Source organism: Carettochelys insculpta, chromosome 4 (genome assembly GCF_033958435.1).
Source record: "Carettochelys insculpta isolate YL-2023 chromosome 4, ASM3395843v1, whole genome shotgun sequence".
Lineage (NCBI taxonomy): Eukaryota > Metazoa > Chordata > Testudines > Carettochelyidae > Carettochelys > Carettochelys insculpta.
This window is the reverse complement of record NC_134140.1, coordinates 7318600-7344174: the sequence shown is the minus strand read 5'-3', so window position 1 is coordinate 7344174 and position 25575 is coordinate 7318600. Positions and strand designations below refer to the sequence as shown.

General features: G+C 44.9%; 1 protein-coding gene across 3 annotated transcripts in view; it reads right to left on the bottom strand.

The window, feature by feature from the left end:
• Window positions 1-25575, bottom strand: part of SLC4A11 (solute carrier family 4 member 11) — a 173834-nt gene that overhangs the window by 43850 nt on the left and 104409 nt on the right. For 2 of the 3 annotated variants that reach the window (XM_074991656.1, XM_074991657.1), the window contains exons 8-10: window positions 24421-24627; window positions 16560-16644; window positions 239-364 (exon numbers count right to left, since the gene is read on the bottom strand). In XM_074991656.1, coding sequence (XP_074847757.1) covers window positions 239-364; window positions 16560-16644; window positions 24421-24627 — 418 coding nt within the window. The remainder of the gene's footprint in view (window positions 1-238; window positions 365-16559; window positions 16645-24420; window positions 24628-25575) is intronic. The other variant, XM_074991658.1, reaches the window with a different exon arrangement.

Genomic DNA, 25575 nt, shown 5'->3' with positions numbered 1-25575 from the left:
CATGGACTTACATGAATGAGCAAAGGATTAACTTTACTGTTAATGCAAAATGGGTAGCAAAGAACACAGTAATATGTCTGTACATACCTATGCATCCAGGGAGACCAGAAAAGGCCATATTAATAGAAATAAGGTGGGAGCACAACTGTCCATATAGTTACCAAACCGAGCACATATAAACCAACCCTGACTTACAGATCCATACAGGACTGTAAACAAGAAAGAGCTGCAAGCTCACCGATAACTCCTCTTGTGTTTTCATCATTCAGGGAACCAAATGCAATGGATGGTAGGAGACAGGCAAAATATAAAAAGATCATAGTTGTGATGTACTTTCCTATGGCCTTATTATTCCCAATAATTCCTGAAACAAACAAAAACAGCAGTATTAATAATCAACAGCACACTGATTCTCTGGCATTACAATATTGCTCAAAGACCGTTATCACTAGTTATTGGTGCAAAACTGGAAACAGTCTGCATCCATTTGAATGATATAGTTCCTGATAGCTTTTACGTTCAGCGACAGCAGGTAACCCGTAAGTAGAAAACATGGGTATGAAATAGTGTTCAGCATTCCAAACTGAAAGCCTGCCCCTTGTTAAGGGAAATTCCATTTCCGTTATGGTGGGTCTTTTGTTTGTTACTGACAAGCTATAATTGATTTTTCATCATGTTTCTGTTTAGCAATTATTTACACAGATAGTTCTTAGGGGCCAAGGAAGGTGAAGGAACCGGAACCAGCTAGAATAAAGTAACAACCAAACCTCAAGCTAAGGTTGGTGTGTGTGTGCATACGCAGGTCACACCTCTGCATTCTCAGCTGTGACCCATTATATTAAATTTAGATGGAATATTTGGCCTAAAAGGTATTAGCATAAATCCAGTTATTATCCAACATTAAACAGCGTTAAACACACATACAGAGACCTCAGCATGCTTAGTCCCTGAGCAGCACATCATTAAAATCCCTTTAAACTTTCAATAAAAAGAAAAGAAGGGAACAAGTGGAAACATTTGAAATGTCAATTATTGAGGAAGACTTATTTTACTAATATACCGGTCCCTGGAGAGACTCTTTACAGGGGGAACGGCCCTTGTACAACTGTCTCTTGGATGGTACTAGAACAGAAATGACTGTCCTGCTGTGGAAAAGAGATGATGTTAGTTGAGATGGTCTGGAGCCATTGCTGTTGTCCAAGTACACCCTCGTTTATCTCCGGTGGTGTTCAGATTCATCTGGAGCCAGCAGGGTGGGTTGTGTCTTTGTGGAGCCACTTCTCTGGCTCGGTCTAGTTAGGACATCTCAAAAACAAGAGGAAGGTGGTCCAGGATTCCCAGGAAATGGTGGGGGTGGCAGACATGATGGTGAAGCTTGCTTCAGTAGCCTCTGTTCTTCTTTATCTCCTCCTCCACAAAAAAAAACTAAAGAAAGGAGTGATGGGCAGAATAGCTCACCCCATCATTATTTTGCCCTCCAATTGAGTCCAATCTCGGACATATCCATTTTGGTTTGGTCATATCCGTTCCACAGTGTTTTGTTTTCCCAAACGTGATTGTAACGCAGTCCTTGAATTACATCAACATGGCTCTTTTGTTTGGACTTATTTAGTCTCTGGGGAGTTCTGCTTTGCACCTGTTTAGAATATTCATTATTCAAAACAACCTGACCTAGTTTTTCCATCAACTTTCTTTGTTAAAGGTTATTCTAACATTTTGACAAATTTTATATACTCTTTATTGTGGAGCTGACAGGGTAACTTTATCAAAACAGAGTAGAATTGAAAGTGCCAAAATCCTACCAGACAGCCCATTCTAGCAGACAGACATTCTAGCATCGTCAGAAGCAGGAAATACTGGAAATCTCAAGAGAAATCAGTTTTTTTAGATGCACTACCTAATTTTCCAGACACAAGAAGTTTGGATGAGTTTAGATGAGGAGCAAAGCAGCATCCACAATTTAGGAATTCTTAATTAACAAACAATCAAGCATAATAACAATTTGTGATTTGTCTTTAGTTAGTTTCAACTTGCTAATCAATTTTCTTCCCAGCTCACAATGCTGTTGAAAAAGCGACCCCGAAGTACTACCCTATCCCAGACAGAAATCTCATAAAGTGAAAGGTCTGAATCACTGCCACACAGAAGAAAAAATCAGTGAGAGTCTCAGAATTTTACAAAAATAAGGGAAAGAATACAAAAATGCCTTAGTAGTAGTAGGCATCCTTCAGTCTGCATAAACTATGGATCGGGCCCTTTATAGTTTCAATTGAGGACTTCATTTACAGCGTCTACTGTGACTATGAAGACCCACACGAGAGTGACGGTCCTTGCTGCATCTCTTGCAGATGTGGTGGGTGTCTGGCAAGTCCTTAGTGTGCGCTCTGTGCGCTTGCTTCTCCTCTGCTAGCTGTCTGATCCTCATCTCGCCCTTCTGAAGGCCCTTGTGTAACCCCTGCCTCCATCTGCTGCAGTCGTCTGCCAGTGCTTCACAGTTGTCCAGCTCGATGTATACCTCTCTGAGGTCTCTCTTGCAGACATCTTTGTAGCGCAACTGGGGGCCTCTGGGAGGTCTTTTGCCAGAGGCTAGCTCACCATACAGGATGTCTTTTGGAATCCTTCCATCATTCATCCTGTGGACGTGGCCAAGCCAGCGGCGCCGATGTTGCCTGAGGAGGGTGTGCGTGGTTGGGATTCCAGCTTGCTCGAGGATGGCGGTGTTGGTCACTCCGTCCTTCCATGATATTCCAAGGATGCGCCTGAGGCGGCACAAGTGGAAGACGTTCAGCCTCTTTTCCTGGCGGGCGTACAGGGTCCAAGTCTCACTGCCGTAAAGGAGGGTGCCAAGGATGCACGCTCTGTAGACTTGCATTTTGGTGTGAGTGTACAGCTTGTTATTCCACACTCTCTTGCTGAGTCTGGACAGAGTTGTGGCCGCTCTTCCGGTCCTCCTATTTAGCTCAGTGTCCAACGACAGGGTGTCAGTGATGGTGGACCCGAGGTAAACGAACTCGTGGACGACCTCTAACATATAGTTGTCAATGCTGATTGATGGGGATTCAGCAACATCCTGACCGAGTACGTTTGTCTTCTTTAGGCTGATGGTAAGCCCAAAGTCCTTGCGCGCTTTGGAGAACTGATCCAGCAGTTTTTGAAGCTGGTCTTCTGTGTGAGACACTACAGCAGCATCGTCTGCCAACAGCATGTCTCTGATGAGGACTTCCCACACCTTAGCACTTAGAGCAGCCAGAAAAACAGTACAGCAGACAGCCAGGCACTGTGCCAACAACAACTGGCTCCAGCTATGCAGCAGCATCCAGACCTGTGCTGACTTTGGTTATCTCAGAGGAATGTACGAGGGTATGAAAAAGGCATTAGGACCCACCCAGAACAAGACGGCACCTCTGAAATCCAAATCTGGTGAAGTCATCGCTGACAAAGCCAAACAGATGGAGCGCTGGGTTGAGCACTGCTCCAAGCTGTACTCACACGAGAATGTTGTGGTTGACGCAGCCCTCGATGCCATCGAGCTCCTACCAGTAATGGACGAACTGGATCAGGAACAGACTGTGGATGAACTGAAGAGACCCATCGACTGCATTGCAGCAGGAAAGGCCCCTGGCCAGGATGGCATACCACCAGAGGTAATCAAGTGTGCCGCAGACACACTCCTGGAACCCCTACTTGAGCTACTGTGCCTGTGCTGGAAAGAGGGTGAGGTTCCACAGGATATGCGCAACGCTAATATTGTAACGTTGTAGAAGAACAAAGGAGACAGAAGCGACTGCAACAACTACCGTGGAATCTCCCTCCTAAGCGTCACTGGTAAACTGTTCGCTTGCGTCATCCTTGGCAGACTCCAGAAGATTGCTGAGAGGGTGTACTCTGAATCGCAGTGTGGATTCCGCGCAGAGAGGTCTACCGTTGACATGGTCTTCTCTCTAAGGTAGCTGCAGGAGAAGTGCAGGGAGCAGAGGAAGCTACTCTACATAGCCTTCATCAACCTGACCAAGGCCTTTGACTTGGTCAGCAGGGATGGTCTGTTCAAACTGCTCCACAAGATAGGCTGTCCTCCACGGTTACTCAAGATGATCCAGTAGTTCCACGAAGACATGAGAGGAACCATCCAATATGATGGCGCATTATCGGATGCTTTCAGAATCAGGAGCGGCGTCAAACAAGGATGCCTGCTTGCTCCGACATTGTTCGGAATCTTCTTCGCACTCCTCCTGAAGCATGCCTTTGGATCTTCAACAGAGGGCATCTTGCTGCACACAGGATCTGATGGGAAACTGTTTAATCTTGCAAGGCTGAAAGCTAAATCTAAGGTGCAGGAAGTCCTCATCAGAGACAAAAATGCCTATGTTAGTTATAATCAGCGTTATTGTTGCTGTGTTGGTCCTAGGGTATCAAAGAGACAAGGTGGGTGATGTCATATCTTATATTACACCAACGGAGTGAACTGCAAAAATAAAAGTGATAGAAGACAAAAACAGTGCGTATCACTTGCTCCTGAACACTCTTCACAAAACAATCACTCCTTATCTGACCTCTCAATCTTTGTTCTCAGAGGAAATCTGCATAAAACCTTCCAAGGGAGTTTCAACGCATAACGTTGCTAGACACTAAAGACCATTGTCTTAGAAATAAATGCACTTGATTTCTGGCTTATTTCAATGACTGGTAACCCACTGTAGTGGGGTGGCTGCCCACTCTGGGAAAAGAGGGGTGAAAAGCAGGCTGGAGGGAGCCTGTACAAACCCTTCCAATCAGGAAAGAGGCTCAAGGGGGCCCAACCAGAGGGCCCCTTGCTGGGGCAGCCCTGTTATAAGGCGCTGCTCCAGCAAAACAGACCACAGTTGGGTCCTGACCGGTGACGGGGAAAAACCTAGGAAAAGCACCTTAGATGGAGCAATGCTGGGCAGGCTCCGGGGAGCTGGAGAGAGGCTGCAGCCAGCAGCATTGATACAAGGACCATGGAAATGCAAGGATCATGGGGAAGCAGCTCAGGGAATGGGAATGGAAAAGGGAAGGAGGAAGGAGGCAGTACAAGCCTGCTGTCAGAGGGTCCCTGGGTTGGGACTCAGAGTACTGGGTGGGCCTGGGTCTCCCCACTTCCCTCTTGTACCACAGCTAGCCTCTACAGAGCACTGTGGCTTGTCTCTGAGGCCAGGGGCTAGACTTTGTGGCTGCAGCTGGCCACACAGGCAGGTGCCAGGACTGAGGACAGCTGATCCCCTCAAAGAGGAGAAAACGGTGAGGTGGGCACTGCTGGACGGTGGAGTCCCAAAGAGCATACCGCACGCCAAGGAGCAACGTGGGTCTTGGTGGTGAAGACATCAGAGCAGAGAACAACAATGCGCGACACCTTGTCCAGAAGAGAGCGCGTCCCACTGAGGAACAGAGCTAATTCCTGGAATGACCAGCAGAAGGCACTGTGGTAGGGACTCCAAACCCCCTCACACCCACTAACTTCCTTGTCTTATGACTGGATGGGTGTTCATTGGCCAGTTCACCTTCAATGTCCCCTTAGATTCGGACGTATGTTAACTACTTCCACCAAACAATCTGTTCCATATCATATGTAGCCGTGTCACCATGTGTACCTATCCCAGATCTGAAGAAAAGCTCTTTGTAGGTCTAACGCTCGTTTCCCACCAACAGCAGCTGGTCCAATGAAAGATACTACTTCACCCACCCTGTGCCTCAAAGGCTACATCTACCCTATAACCTGTGCTGGCAAATCATCTCTTGCCCAGCTTTGTGCTTATTGCATCCTGGAGTGATGGTAAGTTACCCCAGCACAAGTGTTCCTCTGCAGAGCACTACATCAGCAGGAGAGCGTCTTTCTTCGGCACAGAGCATTAACCGTAAGCAGTAAGCCTCATCCATTCAGGATGAGGCCTACCAGTTAACTGGTTAACTGTTTACATCCCTCCCTATCTAATATCCTAGAACCAACACAGTTATGCTAAGACTGTGCACTTACTGAGCTGCTCTCTCTTTCTGTATATGCAAATATACCAAGTGTAAAATTAGCATTTTCACAAACCTTTATCACAATGGCATTTTTATTTTAAGTCAATGCCTGATGAAAGATCTAAATGGTTTATTTACAGCCCAGAAACTGCACTCTAGTCCACTTAATCTGAAATTATAGAGAATGCTTCACAGCTATACCTCATTTAGGACAGCTTAATAAAACTAGTGGAAAAACAAGACACCTTCCTCTGACTGGGGAGCATACATTTGCAGTACTTAATCAGCTTACAGCCCTGCTGTGCAATCTGAATGCTTGACTGCAAGTGAAACAAGAATCTTAAAACTGAGGTACATCTACAAATTCAAATGGCAAGTGACAACGCTCACTTACATGGCAGCTCTGTTTTTTGTGCTCTAAAATTTACAACATACTCAAGTCTGCGTTCAGGTTAAAAAAATTGCTTTTTTTTTTTAAACGTACACCACCTTCTGGAAAATTCACAGACTAAAGTATCGGCCTCACTTTACTTTAGCACTCCTGTTTATAGCATAACTGCTGAAACAAGCTCAGTAGGAGGCTGAGAGACACTTAAACCTCTTAATTTTACATTTACCGAATCAACTTGAAACATTGAAGGAGATGTGTGCGTATAGCTATTAGCAAAACAAGGGTTCCTTTCCCATTACATTCACTACTGAATAAAAGACAATCTGCTGAAAAATTCAATCATCCTGACGTACTTCACAGACAAAGCCACATCTTTTAAACCCAAGGCAAAGTATCATTCATGTTTTAATTATGAAAAATACTTTACAGATATCATCATCTGAGTCACTCCAAAAGGAGGGCAACAAGTACAGACTTCCCGCTGCAGTGCCACATTAGAGGTGTTTTTTAACCGTACTAGTCAATTGAGAGCTACAACCTTGATTTGCGAGCTACTGCTCAGATCCATCCCAACAAAGAATTTCATTGTAATTTGCGGGAAAAGTGAACGCAATACATACAAAAGGTGAGACTGCTTTGTTTCCTTGAAGAGTACAGATGGCTAGAATGTAGTATTCCTTTTTACTTACAGGAAGCCTCAGAGAACACTTAAATAAAGTGGAGAGCTCTAGTCAACCGAGTCTTTCTTGGGCAAACGGGAAAATACGCTCAGGGTTCAGGAAACTAAATCTGAGCAAACAAACTGTATGCTCAGAGGGATTCTACTAGCTTAATATCTTCTATTTCTTTTGGTTATGTATTATTTCCTCCACACTTCTGTCCACGTGGGAGGATGTGTAGTCCAAATGAATCCAGATTGCGTTAATGTTAGTTTTAAGGGTTTCCCTTTCAACTAGAACCAGCCTAAGGCTGTGCATATAACTGGTGAGAGTTTGTGAAGTGTTGCCAGAATATGGCCAGAGATGGGGCTTTAGGAAAGCAAAACCCACCAAGCTCTTACAGCAAGAGCACAAAAGGAGCAGCCACTTATTTAACTGCGTGCAGGAGAGGTGCTGGCTCAAATTGCCCTCTGCAGGTTTAGGTGAGTTAGGCACTTTGCGCACAAAGCACTCCTTTCCCCAACAGGTCAGATTAAAGGTAGCACTCCAGCTATGCTTTTTACCCTTTCATTTCTCCACAAACGCCTCATTCGCAGCATTACTGTGCCTCACTGCGGCGCTGATCCTGCAAAACACTCGAACCCACGCTGCACTTGGCTGGGGTGACCACATCTCCCTCTCCCAAACACGGGACAAGGAGACATGGAGAGGGGCGGCACCCCAGCTGCGGCTGCCAAGCGCTGCCCCTCCCCTCCAGTTGACCTATGCCTTGGGGAGCCAGGAGGGAAGCAGCAGCTGGGAACTGGGCAGCAGCCGTGTGGGTGGGCTCCCTGCTCCCCGCACCTCACGGAGCTCGGAAGGAGGCGGCAGTCGTGCCTGTGTTCCTCCTGGCTTCCCCAAGCCTCAGGGAGGCGAGAAAGAGCTCCAACCTTTTCAGGGCCCTCTGCTGGCTGCCTCTTGCTGTGGCCAGAGAGCACACACTCACCTACAGTATGTGCTCTTCCAGCCAGCAGCTGCTCCTGCACAGCTGGCGTCAGCTGGCCGGGGGCCAAATATGGGACAATTAGCCCTTTTTGAAAAAATAAGTAGGGATGCCTTTTTGGCACCTGAGATACAGGACTGTCCCACCCCATACGGGACGTATGGTCACCCCACACTTGGCTCGGGGCTGTAGTCTTTCAACAGGACTATTCCCCTAAAAAAGTTACACTGGTGCTTAAGCACCGTGCAGGATCAAGGATTGCTACAAGCATAATCCTACTGATTTCAATGACCCAGCTTGCACGGGGAGGGTCCTGCTCTGTGAGTAAAGGTGGCATGACAGGATCCAAAATAATTAATCTCAAATGCCTGTGAGAAAGGAAAACTGACGCAATGAAAGCTAAGTGATGATCAGGAGGACACAAAACATCAGTGCTGAAAACAAAACCCAGGAACACCTCTATTCCAGTTCGGGGCACTGACTTGCATTTAGCTGATTGTCACTGCACACCTTTAAATTGTTTCAAAGTTCTCTTTGTATCACACAGAGTAACAAAGCAAACGACACACAAAAAGACAATATACTATATGCCAAAAATATATTAAAGAAATGAAAAACTTAAGAATGCAGAGAATGGGCAAATCTTATACACGATCAAAGAAACTAACGAAGATTAAAAAACAAGCAGCTTTTGCAAAATCTGTATTATTTCATCAGAAATCTTAGCTAAAATCTGCAGAATTTTTAAAGGGACAAGTTCAGCAATGGGAAATCCTGAACTTAACTCTATTACTTCATTATTTTTGCACCCGATACTTGTCGGACACAAGGTCATAGAAATGAAGCAAAATCCCACAAGCCACACTGCAGGAGCTCAGTAGTTCATAGCAGACTACGTCATCCATTTAATTTACTTTCAGGTTTTAAAGGACAGGGGAGCAGGCGGTGGCAGGGAGAATCAAGCCGGCCCAACCATCATTGCTAATGCACCCATATTGGCATCTTGCACCAAAACAAGGACCGCTTTTATTATAATCTTCAGAAAGTTATCAACTCCTTTCCAATTGGTGGATGACTCTACATCCTTGGCGACTTCAATGCTAGAGCTCGACGTGATCACCAGTCCTGGCTCATCTGCCTCTGTCATCACAGTATTGGGAAAATGAATGAAAATGGTCAAAGGCTTCTCAAATTTAGCTCTCAATCAGCTAATCATTAATACTTTCCTTAACTTGAAAGAGTGTCACAAGGTTTCATGGAGCCACCCCAGGTCCGGTCACTGGCATCAACCTGACCTTGTACTGGTATTCAGGAAACATCTGAATGCCGTCAAAATTACTTGCATGTATCACAATGCAGACTGTGACACTGATCGCTCCTTGATCAGCAGCAGAATGAAAGTCATCCCAAAGAAACTCTATATCACAAAGGCATGCAATAAGCCAAAAATCAATACCCTCAATACCAGAAATGCACTGAAATACCCTGTCTTCACAGATGATCTCACTCACAAAATGGAACACAAACCTGGCCAACAAACTGTTGATGAAACATGCTACACGCTGAGAAATGCGATATACAGATGTGCCAAATCTGCTTTTGGAACATTTAAATTCTCTAATAAAGATGAAAATGCTGACTTTCTTAGGCCTCTTCTTAAAGAAACACACAAGGTACATCTGAATAACAAAGAACCCATCTCAAAGCACAAGAGATCAATTCAACGTGCAAAATCTGTTCTTCAGAGAGAATCCAGGTGGGGGGTGAACAAGTATTGGGCCAACCTACGTTCTAATATTCAAAAGGCATCTGATTTGGGCAACCTTAAAACCAAGTATGATGGACTGAAGAAAGCACTCGGACCAAACACTGCCAAAGTCACCCCACTGAAGCATTTAAATGGACAGATGATCACAGACAAAAAGCTGCACATGTCCAGATAGGTGGAACATTCATCTTTATTCCCACAAGCATGCAATACAACCTGAACTTGACAACCTCACCCCAACTCTTCCAGAGACGTCTGACCTAGATGCAGAGCCTACGGAGGAGGAACTCTCTCAAGCTCTTGATGCTCTTTCCAATGGAAAAGCACCAGGAAATGACAGAATTCCAGCTGAAGTCCTGAAGGCAAACAAGGCTGTGCTCTTCCCCTTCTGCTATGATTTACTCCTAAAATGTTAGAAGAGCAGGTGATGTCCCATGTGACATGAAGGGTGCAAACTTCATTGCTCTGGATAAAAAATAGAGGCAAAGGCAACAAGGGTGACTGCAACAACTACAGAGGCATCTCGTTACTGAGCATCACAGGCAAATCACTTGCCAGTGTCGTTCTCAAATGCCTGCAAAAACTTGCAGATTGTGTTTCTAGATAGACTCAATGAGGCTTCAGGATTGGCAAGTCAACAATGGACATGATTTTCCTCACTTAACTACAGGAAAAATGCAAAGAACAAGGAAAGCCGTTATTCATACCATTTGTGGACTTAAAGGCATTTGACACAGTTAGCAGATCAGGACTATACAGAGTATTAACAGAGACTTGCTGCCCACTGACCCTACTCAAGGTCATAACGTCCTTTCATGAAAACAACAGTGCAATATGATAGATACACATCGGAACCATTTGCAATGAACAGTGGAGTCAAACAAGGGTGTGTTCTTGCCCCTACCCTCTTCGGCATATTCTTCTCACTTCTACTGAATTGCAAATTTCAAATCTCGCACAGTGATGTATTTTTCCATACAAGATTAGATGGCTCTCTCTACAACCTGGCAAGACTCAAAGCCAAAACTAAGGTCAAGAAAGTCCTCATCAGACAACTCCTCTTCGCAGATGATGCAGCTCTCGTCGCTCATAATGAAGACACGCTACAGTTACTGATGAATTCTCTATCCAGAGTCTGCAAGTTGTTTTTCCTCGACATAAGCATGAAGAAAACTGTTGTATTCACTCACAGTATACCTCAGCAAGCCAATATCATTCTGGGTAACATTCCATTACATCAACGAAGGATCCTGTGGCACGTTATAGACTAACAGAAAAGTTTTGAGCACGAGCTTTCGTGAGCACAGACTCAATTCATCAGATCTGTGCTCACGAAAGCTCATGCTCAACACTTTTTTGTTAGTCTATAAGGTGCCACAGGACCCTTAGTCTGGATCTGTAACAGCAGCGAAGGGTCCTGTGGCACCTTATAGACTAACAGAAAAGTGTTGAGCATGAGCTTTTGTGAGCACAGATCTGATGAATTGAGTCTGTGCTCACGAAAGCTCATGCTCAACACTTTTCTGTTAGTCTATAAGGTGCCACAGGACCCTTCGCTGCTGTTACAGATCCAGACTAACATGGCTACCCCTCCAATACTTGAGTCCATTACATGTGGTTCAAAAAATTCTTTACCTTGGATCTTCTGTCACCACAAACCTACCCATGGACGAAGAACTGAATATCAGAATCGGGAAGGCAGCTACCATTTTTGACAGACTTACGAAGTGAGTATGGAACAAACCTAAACCGACAGTGAAAAAGATACTAATCTACCAGGCATGTGTATTGAGTATCCTCCTGTATGGTTCTGAGGCACGGGCCACCTAACTTGAACCAGGAGAAAAAAAACTGAACATCTTCCATCTTCACTGCCTCTGTCGAATTATGAATATCAACTGGCAAGATAAAGTTTCAAATGCAGATGTCCTGTCAAGATCTGGCATACCCAGCCTCATAGTGATCCTCAACAGAAGACGACTATGATGGTTTAATCATGTGAGAAGAATGCGTGATGAATGTCTTCCCAAAAAAATCCTCTTCAGTGAACTGTCATGTGGGTTGAGAACAAGAGGAAGACCAAAGCTAAGATTCAAGGATACATGGAAACACCACCATGAAAAAATTCAACATGGATCCAAAATCCCTGAAATCTACATCGAAACACCTGGTGACGATTGCTACGACAGGGCACATCATCCTTCGATAGTACATGTGCAAGACACACAAAAGAACTTTTCCTTAGAAGGAAAACTCAGACTCAAGAAGTCAGTAATGGACTGACATGCGCTTATTGCAAATCGAGCGTGCAAATCCAATATTGGATGGACGAGCCACAACAGAAGCTGCAGACTCAAATGCTGCCTACAGATCCTCACCACCCCCCCGACCACAGTCTCTCAAGATGAAAGGTGGCCATTTATACGAGTGTTCCAGGTATTTGTATCATTCAGGTGTATCAAACATTTCAGACAAGAAACAACATCTCTATCATACACACCCCTAGAAACCTGCAGGGACATCCTGGTTCCGTGAATATCAAAAGGCACTAGGATTTCATCCCTACATTTTCTGTTGCAAAACTACAAACCTCCTGTGAACTAAAGCAGATTCTCCTTTAGCTAGCACAAGCAGAGACCCTTTATTCCTTACCAGGAGGGCAAAACCACTAGGACAGCAAAAATCACACACGTACACTCCAACCCCCCATTTATGACATTCCAAAGAATTTAATTGGCGGTCTTGTTGCTCTGTTCATACATTGGTACTGTGCCTTCTGCTCAGACAGCGGTCTTTACTTCCTCAATAAAAACAAAGCCCTTTCTGGAAGGCGTACCTAGGACGATGTATGCATTGCTATTTCTTAGCACCAGTCTATGTGGTGGATCAAGGTGACAGCAATTGAGCCACTGGCCATCAATTTATTGTGTCTACTTTAGACATGACAAATTTATCTCCGAGCTTGCTCTTGTCGATGCCAATACTCTACCAAGAGGAGAAGAGTAGCTGGCATCAATAGAACAGCAGCCCCTATTGACCTTACTGCATAAAGTACGCTGTGGTAGATGTTAATTTCAGTTACGCTATTTGCGGTGTGGCCAAGGCCTTAGTTTTGAGGTATTTGGATAATTCAGATGCCCCCCCACAAGTATCATATTGCTTTGAGATGATCCAGGAAGTTCATGATTTTGCTGACCTTCAGGCCTGCTACTCTGTGGAAGATGTGAATTTTTCATTTCATGCAAATCATTCAGTGTGTTCTTCAGGATATAAAATGAAAAATGATCCTGACACAAAAGCTGAAGCATAAGAGCAGCATTACCATACTGAAATGGCTGTGCACCAATTGGCAATGCATGGAAAAACAGCAACTAAAGCAATATTTAATCTACTGAGCACAGCTAAAGCCTGGGAGTCTCAATGATTCTTAATACTACACCATCAATATCCTTAGTATTTATGAAATAATATTAACGGTGAAGCCTGTACTGAATATGGGTGGAGGAGCTGAAATTCTCACAGCAATCTAGAGCGCAGAGCTGAAATTCTTTAAGGGAACAGGGAATGAAAAACAGATGCAAAAGAGCAAGCACTGCATTGTTTTTAACAATGTCATCTCTTTCACATGATTTTTTTCGTCATTTGCACCTGTATTAGAGCTACTGTCAGTCATGTCTGAAATGTCAGTACAATGATATTACTTTGCCTCAGTTCACACTGAACAACTAGAAGAGTGTGACAGGTATACCAGGCCCAGCCAGCTCTGAACTGAAGGCTTCGTGGTCCTACCACACCAATAGAACGGAGCAGTGAAGATGAATTCTCCAGGCCTGCCTGGAAAGGCTGCATAGAAGGAGTCAATCAGAGCACAGCTGGCTCAGGTAACAGAAGCTGTTGGGCCTGAGCTAGTCAGTTACTGGCTGAGCCCAGAGAAGCAAGATGGGTACTCCTTGCTGGAGCTCCAGAGAGGACCAGAAGATGGGTTTTGGAGACATGCCATGAGGACGGACTACAACCCTCAAATCTCGGTGAAGAGGAAGGGGCTACCTGGGAAATGGGAAAGGGAAGAGCACCAGCAGCTGAGATAAAGGGAACAGCATATGGCTGCTATTTATAGGGTCCCTGCAGTAGTAGGCAGGCGAGCATCCCCCTGCCCGCCACAACCACCGGTGAAGTGGCCTAAGCCTCAAGAAGGGGGCAGGACTCATTACTAGAAGTCCAAGAAAGAGGTCTATAATTTAAAGAGGTAGAGATGGGGCTGAAGGACACAGAGAAGCCAACTATGGCTGGACCGTCACATCCCAGAAGGGGTTCCATCATACACTGGCCTACATGTGACTTAGCCAGAGGGTTGGGCTACTGAAAATCCACTTATCTAGGCTTCAAGCCAACAGAGGGCTCCAGGGAAAAGGAAAGAAGGCAGTTATGCACATGGGCAACAAGATGCACTCATGAGAGGTGAGTGGTCACACCGAGCTAGAAAAATTTTAAAAAAAGTTTGAGAGTTGAACGAGAGAAATTCTCAAGCATGTGGATTTCCAGTATCACTGCTCACACCAAACTTCTCTAATGATTGGAGTCAGGGTCATGCAGCCCACTACATAAGTAGGAAAAGATCCTTGCCCAAACTGAGCTCACACACACAGACAGACACACACATCCTTTCACTCTGTTTCTGCTCTTCACTGATTTTTAGCTCACACTAAAATGATATGCCAGTCATTTAAAGCAGAAATGGCCAGAAAACACAGCCCCGATGAAATCAAAATGTTTTTGGAAAACTGATTTTGATGCAATTTTGTTTTGGAGAAAAATGCAGAAAAAAAACCTGTGGCTATGTAGAAAATGCTCCACCAATATTTTTGGAACAAAACTGCTTTTTAAGTTATATTTCAACGTTCAAAAATTTGTGCGCGATATAACATCAAAACAGTTTGGATCAATTCAAAAATTTCCCTTCAGAGAACTTTTAAATTTTCAGATTTTGTTTCCATTTGGAACAAAGTAAAATTTTGAAATCTGGAAATCCTTCATAAAAACAGGAATTTCCATCCTCTGCAGAGCTCTCATTTATAGGCATTGGATAACGATTGCTGCTATGGTTTGTGACGGGCACAGAGACTAATGATCCACGCAACAAACAGCAGCATCGCCTCTTATAGTGATAGACTCAACTGGCTCAGATGTGGGAGTTAAAATACCTAGTGGAATTAAATATAATAGTTCCTTTATACGAGCATTTTTGTGTTTGTCTGGTGGCTAGAACAGAAGACATGAAGTTGAATTATCTGAGTCATGACTTCAGCTCTTCCTGGGACTTTCTGTGTGACAATGGGCAAGCTGTTCCCTCTCCATGCCCCTTTCCTCACAGGATACTGACAAGTATCAGAGAGGTCGCTGAGTTAGTCTGTATCTTCAAAAATAACAAAAAGTCCTGTGGCACCTTACAGACTAATAGATATTTATATCTGACAAACCACGAAAGCTTATGCTTCAAAATATCTGTTGGTCTGTAAGGTGCCACGAGACTTTTTGTTGTTTTTCACAGGATATTGTGAGGATTAACTAACACTTGCACACTGAGTGCTTGGGATGGTAAATGCTGCATAAACTACTATACAACCAATACTTAATACAATGGTCCGTACCTTTGTCACCTCAAGACTGGACTATAGCAATTCACTCCAGCTGAGGGGACTCAAAGGGTCACCTTGTAATTGCATTGTGTCAGCCTGTTTCAGCCAAAAACAATGAGAAGTCCTGTGGTATCTTGAAGACTCGAAGATGCAACTGTCCAAGTGGACTCCAGCCCAAAAGTTAACACCCCAAAAACTTGTTAGTCTAAGGTGTCATAGGACTCGTTGCTGTGACTTCATCTGGATGATTTAGGAACCTATTACTATAGTATCATCAAACTACGTAGTTAAACCCTGGTATAACAACTAGTTTGGCCTAGATCCTTATACACCTCTGTATTGCTTATGAACCTTAATGAGACCATATTCTTTGTAAAAAGCATCTGCTGAAACTCCTGTAACTTCAATTTGCAATGATTCTCAATGCCCACAATCTCCATGTATAGGAGATGGATGGCTTACAAAGATAGGAGCAGATGGGAAGTGTACGGTACCAATTAAAACAGATTAATTTATGATCAGTTTTGATTCATGTTCCTTTGCTGATACAGGTTGAACTTCTCTAAGCCAGAACTCTCTCGTCTGGCAACATCTGTAACCCAACATGATTTTAGTCAACTGAATGACCACTTATCACGGGTGTGACCAAGTTTCCTATAGTCCCATAAAGTTTGTTTACAGCCACCAGTCCTGGCTCTCAGTGTTCTATGCTGTTGTTCAGCTGTTGCTTACCCCTACAAGTTTTCTAAGAGACAATGAAGCAAAGGAACTGTTGGTAATGCTGCTAGACAATACTGACCTCCCGTGGTCCAGCAAATTCTCTTGTATGGCACTAGTAAGGCCCTGAGTGTTCGGGACTAGAGAGGTCCAAGCTGTACCATCAATGAAATCATCAACATACAATGTAATGGGGAATTAATTTAGATCAAACCAAACCTCTTCAGTAAGAAAACATCGCAAGTTTCTCAAATCCTTAAATATCTATCATGTCAGCACAAATTATTTTTAGGTTTCTAGCTTTTCTTTCCAATAAAGAGGGCCAATAGAGATATCAAAGAACATATTCAGTTCACATCATAAACAGGACATCATATCACAAGAATTAAAAGCAGGCCAATGCTTCCATAAACATTGGCCAACCTACCGTCAGTGAAGTCCAAAGCGTACACTGGAAATCTTCGTGCTATGTCATCAAAAATTCCCTTGCCAACATTGAAAAACTCATGCAACTAAAAGAAAGGAAGGAAATGTGTCAGTTTAAAGGCTCATGCATTGTTAAAAAAAGATTAACCTCCTTTGTCAGTGCTGATAGGCACTTAAAACTAATTGCTTCAAATAGGGCATTCAGATCCAGACTTTGTAATCACAACAAAAATAAACAAAACGGCTATAGCGATTTACATAATCCAAAGCACTGTAACCCTGCCTCCTTCCCGTGAGACAAGTCTTTTTCTCCCACCTCACAGATGGGCTAATTGATTCTGGAGGCTGCTGTGATAATAAGGAAGCTCTGATGGAGCCAAGCTACTGAAGTGAGAGAGAAAGAAAGCGAGTTTAAGTTGGTAGATCAGAGGCCAGAGGCAATGGTGACTAAGGCACAGAACTCCATACAGAGAAGTCTCTGGAGTTTGCAAGCTAGTGTGGTTCTGCAGCTTTTTCTATGCCAACTCCTATCATGACAGCAGCGTTCAAGTACTTAGAAGTATGTTATAAGGAGGAGGGAAAATATTCTCTTTAACCTCAGATGACAGACAAGAAGCAGTGGGCTTAAATGGCAGTAAGGGAGGTTTAGATTGAACATTAGGAAAAAACTTCTGTCAGGCTGGTTAAACATTGGAATAGATTGTCTAGGGAGGTTGTGGAATCTCCATCATTGGAGATATTTAAGAGCAGGTTAAACAAACACCTATCAGAGATTATCTAGATTGGTGGTATCCAAAGGAAATTTAATGGATTGCCACAGTCCCCCTCCCCCAGCCAGGCACCCACCCTGCCCCCCTGAGCCAGGCACCTGCACAAACTGCCAGGGACTAACTGGGGGCCCTGCAGCATGAGCTGTCCCTCACACTGCACAAGCTGCCCCTTCAGCTGCCAGAGGCCACCACCTGCCATACAAGCTGCTGTACCACCACCACCAGTGGAAGCCCCCTCACCCCGCGAGCTGCTCTGACACCAACAGAGGTCCCTCCCGCCACACAAGCTGCCGCACCGTCACCACCAGAACCCCCCACGCCACCCCACAAGCTGTCCTGCCCCTGCTGGTGGCCTCCCGCTGCCAGAGCCACGGCTGCACAAGCTGCCCCACAGCTGGAGCTGCCACAGCGCCTGGGTTGGTGCCACAGGAGGAGCCACCTCCCGCCGCTGCCACCACATGCTTGTCCCACCAAATGGTGGGGCCCATGTGTGGATGGCGCTCCCCATGTGTGGCTCTGACGAGCTGCTTCGCCACACTGCAGGTGTCCAGTTCGCCAAACGTGGAGAACAGAAAATGAATTGGACACCACAGATCTAGGTAGTTCCTAGTCCTTCCATGACAGCGGGGGCCTGGAGACGACGAATTCTTGAGGTCCCTTCCAGTTCTAGGACTCTGTGAAAAACGGGATTTGTGTTTCCCTAGGCTTTCATCCAAGTAGGGAATCTTGGCCAGTAAGTTTCATGGACCAAAACTATTTTTGCACCCAATGAACTGTTCTCTGTCACAGAGCTCGCACCTGACTGCAGCAGCGCTGCCAACCCCAAAAGTTCCACGTCCCCTCCACACGCCCTGCATCATAGAGACTGACTTATTTGTTTTTTAAAACATGATATTCTAAACAAAAAAAAATAATGGTTAGGATCTTTTTATTTGCTTCTGGTGAGTTTTGTTTTTTAGGGTGCAACATCTCTGTGCTTTCAGGCTTTTCTCTGCAGTTCTGGGGGGCTAAAAACCTCCTTTGTTAGGGGGGAAAAAATGAGCTGCTATTGCAGCCTTCCAATGCCAACAGCTGGGGCTTTTAGAAAAACACTGAAAATTGAGAGTTAGCTATATTACTACAAGAAGCAACTTGCTGGAGTTGAACACATCCTCCGTGATTTTTAAAAACCCAACTCCAGACTTTTGCCAGGAGCCAGCAGACCCTACTACATTTGGCTTCTTGAACCATGAAATGAGAAATATGATTAGGTGCCTTTCAAAAGCCAAAATCATCTAACAATTAAAGTACATTTTTTTGGCTATCCTTGTCAATGCAGACCACAAAACACTGTACAATAGTTCAGGTGCAAAAATATTTCAACCCTGCTGTTATTTCAAACTAACTGCTAGAAGGGTCTTCTTTGAAGCGAGCCAGATGTATGCATGTTGCAGTACTGCATATAGAAAATACGGTCCTTCAGCAAATTGCTTATAGTCTAAATGAGACTCAGTACAATGTGGAGACATAACATACACCAATTAACCAGACGGAGATACAGATTTAGCCACTCTCCTCTTCAGTTGACAATCCATCTCTGAAAGGCTGGATGGGGGGTGGGTGTTCGAAAGAAGGAGAGCTTTAAAGCCACAACACTATGGCTATGGTTACATGAACGAGTTTTGTAGACAAAACTGGGGTTTTGTTGACACAGCTCACGGAGCATCTACACACAAAATGTATTTTGTCAGCAGAAATGGTTAACAAAAAAGCTGCGTAGATGCTCCAGGGTGCCTTTTGTAGACAGAGTGGATCAAAAGATCGATCTGCTTTGGTGCGTAGATGCAATCTGTCGAAAGAAGTTTTGTTGGAACATCTCTTTTGACAGTAACTTCTGGAGACAGACTGCTGTAGTGTAACTGCAGCCTTTCCGTACCACAGATTTAACTTGGTATAAAATACTCAGCAGGGATACATTTCCAGGTGGCAATGGCCTGACTGCAAATGATGGAACTCCACACCTGTTTCACTTCATCATCACTCTTCCCCATTGCTTTCAACCACTTGGTCAACTGTCTCTCTTGGCACAGCGCTGGCACACCAGTATTATTCCTGTCCCCATAGGGTTTTATTTCAAGCCTTCTTTTTGAAGCTCTCTTGCTTACACTAAACATTTGAACTCTAGCACCATTTTTGTGCCCGAAAGATCTAAAGAAATATGAAAAAAACCCTCTAATAGAAACACCTGAACATTGAAGCAGTTTGCCCTGTAAAAAATTAATATATTTAGAAGTAAATATTCCCAAAGGCACAGATCAGACAAACAATTGCTTTAATGAGTAGAATGTTTACTCGTCCTGCTGTAGAAAGCACAAGGGAACTGCATCAGAATAGTTCTCCTAAGGGGAGAAAAAGAAAATTATGGCATCCATGTGCTTGGTTGGCACAGGCTGCTGGCTCAGGTCTGCACCAGCAGCATGCAGGCACACAAAGGGATGATGGTCTGGTGCTAGTGGTGGCTGCATCATAGAAGGAAAAAAGTACTGGGGAAAAAATATATATATGCATGAAGCGCATTAAGGGGAATGTAGAATGAATGAGCAGAAACACTATTTATGAGCCTTGAGCCGTCTCCACGTTACTTGACTGATGAATGTTGTCACTTAGGTATTTGGTAGGCTCAGACATCACAGTAGACAATGGAACACTCAAAAGCAAATGAAACTATTACTTGTATTTCCCTGATAAATTTTAAGTTTTGGTGTTTCTTGGGTTTTAATTATGTATCGCACAAGTTTAGATCGAGATTTGTTAAAAGGAGCTCTCTTCAGCCATCAGCGTCTATGATTGCTGATGATCTTCCCTCTACAGGCGTGGCAGCCTACACATTTCTGTAGGCCCGTCCCCTGCTTTCCCACATTCAGTTTGGGTTAAGATGTTGGTATTTCCTCCTACCTAGCAGCTCTTATGCCCTAATGACACTGCAAAAAACCTCTAAGTCTTCGTCAAGTTGAGCCTTCTCTACTACAATTTTCTCCCTGGGTTTTTGATACCTGACGCAGTTTGGACCTCTCTAATCTGGAATGCTCTCATCCAGAAACATCTGTAGTCTGCCATGATTTTAGTTAGCTGGACAACCACTTACCATGGGTGCAGCCAAGTTTCCCTGTGGTCTCATAAAGCTTGTTTGTAGCCACCAGTCCGGGCACTCAGCGTTCTGTGCTGTAATTTACCCCAAATGTCTTTTAAGAGTCCATTATGCAGCAGACGTGTTGGTAATGTGCTAGACAATACAGACCCCCCGTGATCCAGCAAACTCTCTCATTCAGCACCAGTCAGGTTCCCAGGGTGCCGGACAGAGACGAGAGAGGTTCAACCTGCACCTCATCACCCTCTCAGAGCCACTCAGAATGATCTTTGTGGCTTGTGTCCAACACCAATCTTTTTTTGAAGGCATTTCATTGGTTCCCTCTTCAGAATGGCAATCAAGCTTCTTGTACCAACTTTTCAAACCTGCCATAATTGAACCCTGCCCTACCTAGCTGGGCTATTGTCTCATTACAAAGTCATCATGTGCTGTGACTCTGATATCAATACCAGATGGGATCTCCTCATTCTCCTCCACAGAGTCTCCCTTAGTCCAGCTAGTATACGGGAAAGTGAAAATCTCCTAGCCAAAACATGTACCTCTGCTACCACCTCCAAATCATCTCTCCAAATTCACCTCCGCAGCAATGCATACAGAAAAACAGCTGTATGGCAATGGCTGGGCAGATGGCAATTTGCAGCTGCTGCTACGGAGTGGTTAAGAACGAAGCACAAAGAGCACAAACGCTATATGTTCAGTATGCCTTTCTCGCGCTTCATCCCACGTCTACTTCTCTGCCCATCTGCTCTGTCTTGTTGTTCAGAACGTAAGCAGGAGTGTGAAGTCTCCAGACACAATCCCAATAAGTGAGATATAATCATCTCTACAAGACTCGGTCTCTTAACGCTGTTTAGATATTATGCCCTTGTTCACTCTAAATCAATTCAGGAGGAACTATAAAGAGGAGGGTTTCAAGATGGCATAGCAAGACAGCACACAGCAAGGGCTATAAACATGCTGTTTTCTCTAACTAGTCCTCAGAGACAAACAAGCAGCACTACCTTGTCGTATGTCACGCTGAGCTGATAACGTGGACTTTTGCTTTACAAGGCAGAAATGAGCGCTGGTGAAAGAGAATCACTTTCACTGTTATGAGCTTTGTCTGTCTGCTCTGTGCTGTTGCTGGAGGTTAGGAGCAATGGGGAAAAAGATAGGGCTTATTTTCACTTTCTTACACTCTCTCTACTCACCCTCACTCTAACGAATGCTCATGCTTGCGAGCAGCTGTTGTCTGCAGTGGATTCAGGTATTTTATTTCATTTGGGGTGCCTCAGAGGATGCAACTGCTGAATGTTTGTCTGCTTTGAAGCCCTGACAATATTGCCCTTCCCTGTTTTTATTAATCTGTCACGCTAAGCCCTTTAACAAGCAGTCAGTGTCAGAGACAATTTCCATAGAGATAAATACCACTCAGTTTGCGTCCCGGAAATTCATCCTTCACAAGCAAACACCAGGGCACTCTTTTTTTCCAAGCAAAGAGAAAACACTCCGGAGGAAGATTACGGTTTGACTGACCCTTCAAAAATGTCACCAGCTCATCTATGTTGGTTAGGGGCAAGCTACAAAGTAGGACCTACTAAGTCCATAGGTCAGAAAAGAAAGTAGCCAAATAAGCAAAAATAAAAAACAGGAGCATGTCTGCGCACTGCGCAAACAACCTGATCATAAGCGATAAGAAAACTAGCCATCCTCAAGTCCTAGTCTTGTTAAACTTTTCATGCAGAGGCTGCAGTTTCCAACTCGACATGTCCCAGTTTCTACAGAAACAGCTTCCAAGAAAAGGGAGCAAAGAGTTAAACCAGTACTTTGGTGGGGGGGGGCCCCCGTGGTCATTTGTAAATCATTTGTAACCAATTGAAAGAAGAGCTTTAAAACTGGTCCTGCAAACCTAAACCCCAGCATGAATTTGGTTTGGGTGAGTTCAGGAGTCACCTACTATCAACTTGTCTCTAGAAGAGGGGATTGTATGGCCTGGGATAAAGGTAAGAAAGGGGAAGCAAGCTGCCCTTTGCAATTTTTATTCATTCCTAACCAGGGGTGAAAGTAACTTAAGTTTCTCACAGATACTATCAGGTGGCAATCGGTGTTCTCTCCATTTTTTTTCCCATCCATGGGTAGAATAGTTTTTGTTATGTGCACCAAGACGTGTGGTTGTGTACCACCAGTAGAAACACATGCTCTTGGATGTGGTGGTTCTGCTTATCAGCTGGGCGGCACCTGAATCTCTTTTGGGTGGCCACTTAAGCCAGGAAATGCTGATTCCAACCAACCCCCCACTTGGAGAGGGCTTAGAGGCAGGGATTCACATGTGTGTGGGGAGGGGAGGGGAGTGCAAGAATCAGGGCAGAGGGCTGGGGGCACAAGAGGGGACAGGGGCTGGGTTATCTTGCCTGGCTGGAGGATGGGTCCCTCCTCCCCTGCTCTTGTTTGCTGCCAAAGAAGCTGTGGCCTGGCTTTGTGGGTGCACCCCTGCAGGCAAATGGGCGGCAACAGTTCGAGAGACCTCCTGGCCTGGCCTGCTGCTTCTTTTCCCTGGCTTCCTCCAAGAGGCTGCAGGCAACTGCACGCACCAGGAACTGAACGTGCCCTACCAGACACCCAGCGAGACACAGGTACGGACACACTAGAAGCCCAGCTGGAAGCGTGCATGCCTCCTGACAGTGAACCCCCGGTGAGCCCCTTTCCCACCTGGCTGCACAGCACCCCAGCCAGAGCGGTACAACAGGGTGCACTGCCTTCCTTCTCCCTCTGTCCTAAACCATTATGTTTTCAACCCTGAAATGAGCCAAAACCTGGATTTGGGGTGGACATTTCCACCCTGAACACTGTAGGCTGCCCAAAGCGTCACGTGACCTGTAGTCTAGAGAAACAAGAGTAGGAGATTTGAAGTGACAGACAGCAATTTATTTTTAGATGTGCCACTTCTCAGCTTGGATAATAAAATCTGTGTGTGAATGGACAGGGTGCAAGAGTGACATAAAGGGAGCTCCAGAACAGAGAGCAGAGCTGAGCTGCACCATGTGTACAGAGATACAGGTTCTCAGGGGTAGACTCTCCTGCAGGAGAGCCAACAAACCTTCAGATCCAAGATATCATAGGTGATCATAACCTGATTCTTCAAAATAGCAGCAGTGAGGTAGCCATGTTTGTCTGCACTCCAACAAAACAACGGCAGAAATGTAGCACTTTAAAGACTAACAAAATGATGTATTCGGTGATGAGCTTGTCCCCAAATAAATCATTCTGTTAGCCTTTAAAGTGTTACATTTCTGCTGTTTTGCTCTGATTCTTCAGAGGCAGACGTGGTCTCTTCCCAAGTGAGGGTGCTACAGTACATTTGCCTCTTTGGCAATTTACAGTAACCCATCAATCTGGGGCCTCATGATTATTTGAAGGGTTTTTCTTTTCAGTGGGAAGCTGTATATAGACCTCCACTTAACAAGCTATCATTGCATTTATAAAGGTATTCTAAAGGGGCTACGGGCCTTTTTAATTTGTTTGCACTGTTGCAAAGAGATTTAGTTAAATGGCCTGAGACACAAGAACACTGCAGCAGAACTAGCCTGGCAGTGACACAAGAGGGGTGCCTACACTGCTGATGGGAGCGAGTGTCACATCCCAGGTCAACAGTCTTGTGCTAGCGGGGGCTAAAAACAGCCTTTAGACATTCCTGCCAGGCTGGTGTGGGGGCTCGGAACTTCTCAGAGCTCATATCCAACCAAAGCAACATCTACATAGCTGTTTTTAGCACACTAGCCCAAGCCCTGATGGCGCAAGCGTCCGCCTGGGCTGTGGGTTTCACTCCTGGCAGCTGCGTAGACCTAACCCAGCTGTCTGTTTTGAGGACGGAGATGCATGAACTCACAAATATACCTAAGCACAGCTAATTCACTAAGAACAATCAGCAGTTGCTGCACTTTATTAGAACAGAAACAATAAAAGCTAAGACTTTCTTCTCACCCTACCTTGAGTGGCTTATGGCTGTTAGTTTTGTGTCCCTCATTCACAGATGAAGGTCTCTGATTTACCACTGTCAGCAGGTGGCGCTGGTGTACCAAGGCTTCTTTAAACTCTTCTTCCGTTTTTGTTTCTAGAAGCTTCTGCCGAAAAGTTATATCCGAAAACATTGTGGCAAAGGTCCGGCCCACTTCGGTGGCAGTTTTCGTACTTTTCTGCGGGAAACAAATGATGTGCGGATTAGCGATCATAACAAACTCTGACATTACATAGAAGTTGTAGAACTTCCAAACAAAACGCCACCCAAGACACCAATCTTCTCTCGCCTGCTTGCCAAGACCAGAACACAAGATTCCAAAATGAGAGTTGCGCCTCTATGATCGACTTTAAGGTCTAGTGTAGACCTGGCCTTGGTCACCTGCACAGCCATGCTGAGCTCAGTACCAACTTGGAGGGAAGAGCGCCCCCTGCTGAGTCCCCGACCCTGCTCCTTGCAGCAGCTGTTGCCCTTCATGCATTGCTCTAAACAAGCCATCTTCAGATGTTAGCAACCTAAAAGGTCCCTATTTTGATTTGAAGTTTTCATGGCTCCCAACCAGCTTCTGATATTCCCCAGAGATGCTCAACCCCTGCTCAGCCCTAGGCCCTGCCCCACAGCCCACCCTTCCACCACACCTCCTGTTCTCTGCCTCTTCCTATCCTGACCCTCCCCTCCCAGAACCTCTTGCACGCTACTGAACAGCTGCAGGAGGCACTTTGCTGGGAGGTGGAGGAGTTGATCAGCCCTGGACATGACTCTCAAACTCCCTGGAGCACCCTGCAAGGGGTAGACCTCTATTTGCGGACCAGTGTCCTATATGAATACACAGCTTATATACACTGAATAAGCAAGTCAATACAGCTGAGTGGGCTCAGTTTGCTGCAGCTCCTGGGTGATATATGGACATTTGTTTTTAGTCTGCAGAGTTTTCAGACACCAAGGGGACTTGTGCCAAAAGCATTCTTCATAAACAAGTCAGAAACTACTGAATCAGTTTGGAAATAAACCAATTACCATTTACGACCCTCAGCTGAGCAGCTCACCATTCTAATGTATTTCTCCTCACATACCTCTGGGAAATAGGGACACACTTATCCCATTTTTACACAGAGGAAACTGAGCC